Source organism: Engraulis encrasicolus, chromosome 8 (assembly GCF_034702125.1).
Source record: "Engraulis encrasicolus isolate BLACKSEA-1 chromosome 8, IST_EnEncr_1.0, whole genome shotgun sequence".
Classification (NCBI taxonomy): domain Eukaryota; kingdom Metazoa; phylum Chordata; class Actinopteri; order Clupeiformes; family Engraulidae; genus Engraulis; species Engraulis encrasicolus.
The window spans coordinates 42,391,191-42,400,349 of NC_085864.1; the positions used below are offsets into that span (position 1 = coordinate 42,391,191).

The 9,159-nt window shown below is 44.5% G+C and overlaps 2 protein-coding genes across 2 annotated transcripts; both read right to left on the reverse strand.

The window, feature by feature from the left end:
• Positions 1-644: 644 nt before the first annotated feature.
• LOC134453708 (U3 small nucleolar ribonucleoprotein protein IMP3-like) lies at positions 645-3,072 on the reverse strand. Its single transcript, XM_063204491.1, has 7 exons — positions 2,805-3,072; positions 2,607-2,714; positions 2,442-2,516; positions 1,626-1,705; positions 1,362-1,413; positions 930-1,002; positions 645-796 (listed from the first exon to the last, which is right to left on the reverse strand). Exons 1-7 carry the CDS (start codon positions 2,939-2,941, stop codon positions 770-772), a joined length of 552 nt encoding a protein of 183 aa, XP_063060561.1. The 5' UTR covers positions 2,942-3,072; the 3' UTR covers positions 645-769.
• Positions 3,073-4,460: 1,388 nt separating this feature from the next.
• On the reverse strand, positions 4,461-9,117 carry mrpl44 (mitochondrial ribosomal protein L44). Its single transcript, XM_063205753.1, has 4 exons — positions 8,886-9,117; positions 7,659-8,127; positions 6,527-6,705; positions 4,461-5,027 (listed from the first exon to the last, which is right to left on the reverse strand). The coding sequence occupies exons 1-4, from the start codon at positions 9,059-9,061 to the stop codon at positions 4,841-4,843; spliced, it is 1,011 nt and encodes a 336-aa protein (XP_063061823.1). The 5' UTR covers positions 9,062-9,117; the 3' UTR covers positions 4,461-4,840.
• Positions 9,118-9,159: the final 42 nt, after the last annotated feature.

Consider the following 9,159-nt stretch of genomic DNA (forward strand, 5'->3'; position numbering starts at 1 on the left):
CATAAATAATAATAATAATAATAATAATATTTGCAAATATTTTGCAAAATATAGCCTGAGTTGATTAGTTGAAAGCTGACATTTCCAACATTTGCACGTCAAAGTGCACCCCCCCATCTATGATGTTTGGGTATAGCTCTATGCATGTTTCCTGAAAGTGCCCCCCCCCCCCCCCAAATATATTTACAATGTATAATTATACACACGCCTACCGGTGTGTGTATATATTTCTTATTTTGCACAATGTATTCATCGATTGGCTTCACTCCAAGGTTTGTAGAAAACAATCGACTCTAAGGTTTTGCTCACAAAAAAGTTGATGACTTCTGCGGTCTGGACTGAGCAGCCTTGCGTCCCAGATACCTCCAACCCACAGGTAGCACAGGTGCCGCCTGGGTGGGCCACGGCCCATGTAGAATTGCTCCTGGCCCCTGTTCTGAAAAGTTAATGGTCAATATTATTTCTTACTATATCTATATATTAAATAAAACATATGAAATAAAATATTGTACTTGGGTTTTCATTTAACTGTTCCCCCCTAAAAACACATTGGGCCAACCTCGGCCCCACTGGCAATTTTGGTCTAGAGCCGCCACTGACGGATAGATAATGAGAAGCAAAACAAAAACACATGACACAACACCTTACATTCCAAAGTTTTATTTTTTTATACATAAAAAAGCAGCAAAAGAAACAAAAAGGTTGTTGGTTGTGAATGTCAAATGAATACATCCTGATTATTCTGCCAGATTCCATGGCACGTAGACTCTTACACCACAAGATCAAAGTCATCCCTCTGTAAACAACACAGATATACGCCATCAGACAATGGAATTACGCAAATTCAAAACAACAGTATAGTAATAGGCACGATACAACTACAAAATGCAAAATCCCAACAGGGATTTGAAGTCATCATCATTCCTTACCTCATCATTGTAATTCATGACATGTTGTTTTATCTTAGATGAGTCCACCCATGTTACAAAGTCCTCCATACTCCTGTGTAAACAGAGACAGTGTGGAAGTTGATGTCAATGCTAAGACACATTACGAGGATGTTTATGTGGCAGCACATTAAACTTGGATTTTTCTGCACACCTCAGCTGGCAGGTGCGTCGGAGATGGCCCATGGGTCGCTCAGCAGACTATTTGGAAAAACTCCCGCACACTGACCATTTCCCTGTTTTTCTTTAATGAACGACTTTTCGGTCCTAGACCTTCATCAGGCAAGTTTGGTCCTAGACCTAGGTCTAAAACCGAAACGTTCATTAAAGAAAAAAAGCGAAATGGTCATTGTGCGTGAGTTTTTTCCAAATAGTCTGCTATGTGGCAGCACAAAAAGATGTTTTTAAGTTTACCTGTTGACAAGAAATGCAGGATCTGTGACTATTTCCGGTCCAACTCTGATGTCTTTGAAAAGAGTCAAGGCAACATCAACATGTAATTCTTATTCTAAAAGTGCAACACTTTTCAGTCTTCCATCTTGGTTTCCCACCAAACTATTCAAATTAGTGCACCACCAGTCAGCATGCATTTGACCAATAATGTTACTGTTCGTGATAAGAGTATGCTAGTGTCACTTATGTTAGATGTCCAACAATGAATTGCATTTTTAAGGATACGTCCTTGTTCAATGAAGGTAATTGCCGTCTTCAGATTCTGTGCCATACGTAAGCGGACCATGACTGTCGGAAGTCGTCTCCTGGAAGCAGAAACATAAATAACTTAATCACATCAACTTGTTAATGATGACTGCTTTCGTTTGAATGTGTGGACCAAAACACTGGTAAAAATTCTTAAACCACATGTACAATTTCGTAACCTTACCTCTCCTAACCTGAATAGCTACAGTATATTGATTAGAACTGAGCATACTGGAACAAATGCATGACTGGGCCCCTGAAGCAGGGTTTTATAATTACTGCATACCAATTAAGAAATAATAAACAAGAAAATGCATAGTGTAATGCAAATGGTCCTCAAAAGCCCTCAGTTTATGGGGGAACCAATGGTTAAAGTCTCTAATGAACCTATGGATGATTGGGGGAAGGTTTTCTAAAGGGTTCCTTGCACAATCGGAAGAGGTTCTTTACAGTTTGCCACGGTGGAGAAAACCCTCAATCCCAAAAATTAGGAATGCAGGAAATAACATCTAAGAAATGCATAACTTTCTGGGGGAGGACCCCCAGACCCTCCACTTCAATTAAGTCTCCCATATTTTTTTCTTTGTCAGTCGGCAACCATAATATATAGTTCGGCCAGTTTACTGGGAGGAATTTGAAAAACAGGCCCTCGTTGACATTTAATTGAATACCCTGACCTACATGTTCTTTGAGGAACCCTTTAGAAAACCCTGGGTCCAAACTTGCAAACTTAAGGGTGGGCAAAGTGGTGGTCTGCCTTAACCTGGTTCTCACGCAGATGGATGTCTGCCTTACCTGCAGAAGGACGAGGCACTGACACTCTCAACGAGGGACAGGTTTTGTTTGGTTGGGATTAATCCTGTAGTATACCTGTGGAATAATCGTACGATTGTCAGCAAGAATGTTGTTATACCAGTAGACTTATATGGTACAATGACCAGAATGCATCAAGACACTCACAATTTTTCTAGCAGAAGTGCTGTACTGTGAGCTCTGAATCCATCCTTTTCGTTCAGGTCCCGTATTTTACGAGCCAGATCCCTAATGTTGCGGCTTAACTTGTTGTACCTAAAGAAGGCAAAAGGTAAAGTTAGTAAATGCAACAAAGTTAACATGAACAAGACCTATTCAGCTAACACCTTTAGCTAATTCACTTACTTGGTGTAGTCTTCTCTCCTTTCGATATGGTATTTCCGTAGTATTTTGACCTCCTGTAAGTTATTGTCGACTTCCCAGTTAAGGAAATCTACCTTTTTTAAGAGTTTCTGTTCGTGGAATTTTAATTTTCGCACCATTTTCACGAGACTGCAGAGGCAATTGTAGATTTAAATCTATCAACTCCAGGACATGTTTACGAAATGGCCCACACATGGACGACTACTTCTATTACCATGTGCTACGCCTACATAATGCGTTGCACTGCCACCCAGCGGTCTGGCAGGGACCCTTGGACGACACCAGAGAATCACCAACAACACTGTCAGTATTTATATTTCTGTCAGGAATGCGTTTTCTTTATTTGACAACAACTTAATTTCATTCCTCAGGCCAATATTGTATGAACATAAGTTAATTAGTCTTTGTATGTAGTTTACTTCAAAAGTTATGAGTATGACCCATTCTGTAGGCCTATCATTGGCTGATATGGTTGGGCACACGTTTACGACCCGGGCTCGATTCCTGGTCCGGGTCCTTTGCCGGTCCTGTCCTTCCCCATCTCTCTCTCCCAGCTCACTTCCTGTCTCTCCTTCACTATCCTGTCTCACAAAATACACAATAAAAGCTGAAAAGCCCCCCCCCCCCAAAAAAATACTTTAATATCAGGTGCCATACAAAAGCCGGGGGGTGCGCACGTATGTTCATTGCAGAGAAATGCAGTTATAGCCTACATATCCGACATCCAACTTCTGTATATGTACACCACGTAGACTTGTATCTCCCTTCACTTCTGGCCCATAAAATGGAATATTAGCTGGTTTAGCCCAGAGTTCCCTGGCTGCTGCTTCCACACACAAAAAGAGTGAGTTTTGCCTGCGTCCAGTGTACTGCCTAGGTCACCTCAACCTTGCTGTTGGAATGCTGCCTATGCACATCAAGAAGGCCTACTGATAAAAGTGAAGCACTTGCGCACTTCCTGTTATAAGCTTGGCACTGGCCACAGCAGGTCATACAAACAGCAGTAGCCTACTCACTCAGACACCTAGAGTGCGTTTTAATATGCGACCTTGCCTCCTCCACTTGCTTCTCGTCATGATGACATCACTGACAACAGCATTATATTTCAATATCTTGCAAAAGCTCAATTGTAAAGTATTTTCTCATTTGCAATTGGGATGGTGAATGAAAAGCAGTCCCTCAAAAGTTGTTGTGGCGAGGCTCACAGCTGGGAAACTTTATCGTTTTCTCCACGGAGGAGGGGCCAGGAGGCGGGGCGAGGAGACAAGCACAAGTGGAGGAGGCAAGGTCGCATATTGGGATGCACACCCACATAGTAGCAAGCACAGCGTTTCCTGTTGTGGCTTTCCTGTTCTACAAAAAAACAAAATCATCTGCTACACGTGTGCAATGGGTCTGCAAACTTCAACATGCACTAGCTAGCACAACCTGCAGGGATTGAAATATTTGGTTTGTGCCCGAGGCCATGAAAGAATGTTGTTTAAATGGTGATGGAGTTTCATTCCTTTTACGCTCATGGAAAGCCCTCCGTCATCGATAATTTTCCTTTTTTTTGTGGTCTGAGCCTGCCAAATCCAGACATTTTACGATTTAAATTATGGAGCACAGCAGTAAGAATTAAGTGACGCTTCTACCAAATGCTTTACATAACTGTTTTATTATTCATGGGTATTTTGCATGAGTGTGAATAATACATTTGCATGACATACATTAAAAAAAAACACAACAATGAAATCCACAGAATGCCTCCGCTTACATCAGAGCGTAAGAGGAGCGTCTCTCTGCCATGGCTTCATTTCTCAGTTCTTCCTCAAGGTGAATTAGTGACCGTCTGTTGATTTCACAGCTGTACCAAATTAGTTTTCAACATCTTCAGGCATAGCTGTTAGACCATTGCATTTAGAACAAAAGTATTTGAAGCGACTGTTTCTTTTAGAAACGTTATCTCAATGTTCTCCGGATGAAAATAAGAGCACCAGATAGTTCATGACAAGTGTTTGTGTGAGAAGAAGAGACCACTAGCCGCTGCTGAGGGCCTGCTGAGTGGTGGTGGCTTGGGACGTCGTCTGCGGCGAGATTGGGCTGAAATCGAGCGGCCTGCAGCTCTCCGTGTAGCAGTAGAGCTTCCTCAGAGCGGAGCGCGCCGCCTCCTCTTCTGCTGCCAGCAGCGTCTCCCCAGGACCCTCCGCCAGGAGCTTCTTATCACTGTTATCAGAGAGAGTAGAGAGAGAGAGGTTCCATTGGCCCATTGTTTCCTGGTTCTATTATTGGGGGAGAAAATCCCCCTTTAGGCAGACCTAGGCAGACCTGAGGACTGTTCTATTCAATGCTAGGAGCATTATGACACGCCCCTTTAGGCAGACCGGAACCTGGTCATGTTAGGTGCCCATAGAAACCTATTATGTTGGCATATCTCTATACTTAAAGAATCTCTGCTGTTATCATGTGTACAGTAGAGTAGTGTAGAGCGGAGTAGAGCAGAGAAGAGAAGAGAAACATTAATAATCCCAGTGGAAATTAAAGGGACAGTTTGGTCAATTTAAACATGCAGTTGTATTGCTCACGCTACCCTTGACTTGTCAGTACCTGGTGATGCTACATTTTTCGGCTCAGCCCTTTCCGAGATATGAGCAATTCTAATGGGGGCAGCGTTTGTTTACATTTTTAAAAAATGAAACATAGGCCAACTCCAAATATTTTCCCAAAAGCTACTGCTGTTTGCTAGTTGTCTGCTGATGTTTTATAACCTTTTGGATGTTTTTGGGAATAAATAAAAATGTTTTTTTGAAATGTAAACAAAAAGCTGCCCCCATTACAATGACCAGGATCTCGGAAACGGCTGAAGAAGAAGAGCAAATCTCAGGCACTGACAAGTCCAGGGTAGTGTGAGCATTACAACTGCATGTGAAATTGACCAAACTGTCCCTTTAAGTTGTTCAGAAGTATACAGACACATCAAACATGACGTGTCAAATGACACAGCAGCGTCTCCCCAGGCCCCTCCGCCAGGAGCTTCTTATCACTGTTATCATGTGTACAGTAGAGTAGTGTAGAGCGGAGTAGAGCGGAGTAGAGAAGAGTAGAGAAACATTATTGATCCCAGTGGAAATTAAGTTGTTCAGAAGTATACACACACATCAAACATTACACGTCAAATGACATATCTACGTACATTCAGTCGTGTGACAGCCCCAATGGAACAGTTCTCGCTTGGCCGCGCACGCGCACACGCGCGCACGCACGCACGCACGCACGCACGCACGCACACGCACACACACACACACACACACACACACACACCTTGAAGCAATAGGGATTAGTTCCCCTCCTTACTATTCACCCTAGAGGCTGGAAAAGGAGCTGTCTCCCATTTTAACTATAGAGGTAACTTACAACTTTTAGTCCATGAGTCGCATCATAAACCATATCATGGGAATAACTAAACTCCATTTTACTTAAAACTGAACAAACTAGGCGCATGACAAACATGAGCGGTGAGAGATAGCAACCTGGCCCCCTGGCCAATGCTAGATGCCAAGTGATGTTTGGTGTTTGGCGCCACCCACAGGCAACCCAAAAAACTGTGGGTGGACAAACAAACAAAGTCAAATAGCCAGGTAATAAAGAATACTGTTGTAGCCATCTAATACTACCGGTATACAGTGTGCCCAGTCCTTTAGAACTGGTCGTGACTCGTGACCTACCAGTAGAGGCCCACAAAGTAGAGGGGGAGGACGGTGCTGACTCCGGCCGAGCGGAGCAGGCGAGGCTCGGGTAGAGGAAGGCCCCTGCGGGTGCACTCCTCCACCAGGAGACCCATGGGGTTCACCACCGACCACACATCGAACAGATCCTTGCCGATCAGCTGTGCGGTCAGGAAATCCTGCATAGACAGACAGAGATGGGAGGCACACGTATTAAATCTCCCAAAAGTGACGGAAAAAAGGGTGTGATTGGAGGCAGGGGCTGAAATCAAAGGATTCAAAATAATGTACAGATACAATAAGCAGTTCTAAAATGCATCTTATTGTGAGAGAATATCTTTCCCTGCCTTTATGTTTCTTAATGTGCTTCTGCGGTTATTAGCCTTTGCTGGGAGAGGGCAGTTGAAGATGATGGAAGGCTACGGAAATGACCTCGTACCAGAATCGAACCTGGATCTCCAGCGTAAAGGTGCCGGTATGCTTGCTGCAAGATACGCGAGCGCGTGTGCACGATTCGTTCATGAACGCGTTAACATGCGTATTTAATGTCAATTTCGCGCATGTTGGACACAGCAGCCAAATGCGTGCGTCAGGTGCAATATCTGAAAACGACAATGGCAGCAACTTTTAAGAGCGTCTCGTTGAGTTTGTCCGAAATTTCAAACATTTGTGATCATACTTCCTTGTTGCACTTTGAAAAAGGAGCATACACATACAGGAGTAGTAGCAGTATTCTTTCCTTGCCCAGGGAGCCCATCTTTTTGTTTTGTTGTTTTCCTTGCCATCTGTGTTCCCAATTTTCGCATCCCAATGCTGCGTCCCCCTGAATGATACCGCCAGTATTTTGTGTCTTGATCAACTGCTTTTGAAGTGCTGTCGGTTGCTCGCGGTGAAGCGCGTAACTTACAGCTCGCAGCAAGCATACCGGCACCTTAATAGTTTGACGGACTAACCCACATCACCACCTCCCTGCTTATTCCTAGTATCATTTCGTTTCCTTATTACAATAACTTTATTGTGGCTACTTGAAACTACACTACCAGTAGGCCTACCAATCCCAGTAGTGGGATATGCAGTGGTAATTATGCAAGTCAGCTTCATATGTGAACCAGAGAAAGATGACAGATCCTACCCTGAGGAACAGCCCTGCTCTCTGAGGGCCACTGCTCTCCTCCAGTGCAGCCACCACCGCACAGAACGTGCTGTACAGAACCTCATCCGGCACGGGGAACTCGGCGCTCATCGTCAGGTCTTCAACGCCCAAGTTCCGTGCCACGTGACACGCCACCTCCGGCCCCATGAGGTGGCTCACCAGGGCGGCCGTCCCCTCAGCGGGCAGGCTGGGGAAACTGGCCCGGACCCAGTCTGACAGAAAACCTTGGATGAAGGCCTGGCCTTTGGTCTGGAGCTCCAGGTTGTCCTTTAGGTTCAGGGCTGCGACTTCAGGGTCCAAGCCTAGGGCCCCGCGCTTCTCCTGCTCTGTGCGCACGTAGCAGGGGTTCACAAAGGCCGTCTTCAGCCTTTCCAGCTGGAAGTTCTCCTGCAAACGGACTCCGAATGCTTCCACCTCTGCATGGTAGTCCCAGTTGGGCTTCTCCGATCTGGGGACAGGTAGGTGGCAAACACGGACAAATAAAGGGAGATGTTAAAAGATGCACAGATGACAACATGACAGGATCTGTAGCCCTAACTCTAGAAGAAATCCAAATTTTGTATCTGTTCAAGTATGAACTTGCTCAGTTAAATTAAAAGCTTTTTAATGAAGGCGAAGAGTGCCTTGGATTTCTACTAAGCATCTCAAAGTTACGTCTAACCAAAGAGCACCTTCGCACTACTAAACAGAACGCAGAAGCCCTCTGGCCTACATCATCATGACAGGTCCAGAGACAGTTTAGATCCCTGAGAGGTCTGTCAGTGCAGTGGTGTCATTTCATGAAGATATGGGCATGCTTTGAAGAGTGTATGTGCAATGAGTCTTCTTCAGAGAAACAGAACTAGGCTAACATACACAACCACAAAACACATCAAGCAAAATCTGACAAAATTGAAGAGGCCTGCATTGTGCAGGCTGCACAACATCTACACACGCAATGAAATCCTCAAATTTAAGCCCACTGTTTGCACAAATTTCTGATTAGCAATATTTCAATAACGAATACTCAGCATCAGGGCCCACAACGAACATAGTGAAACTCTGCCTTGCCAATATTCAACGACATAAGGAGTGATAGGCGCTTTAGTTTGTGAAAAGGCGAATAGAAAGCTGTGATGGACATATTATGAAAACGCATGCTGTCATTTAGGGGTCAACCAATGTACAGTCGAGTGCTAGTGGCATGCTAATCTTCTGGGGAATTACCGTCGCTTTGGTGGCGATGGTCCCTCCATCTTCAGCTTTTCTGCCATGATTCTTTCGTAAGACCTCATCCACCGCTTTTTATGTCGGGTCTGTGTGATGACAACTGAACGGCAGGCATGCTGATATTGAAATCCAAACGCTAGCAGACCACGGGTTGCAAGGAGTCCCGACGCCATGACAGCTGCCGAATAAACCGGTCCACCTACGTAAGTCTTCCCCACCAGTTACTACTTCTTTCGTTCCGGGCTTGTGTACCCAATCAGACTTCACAGAC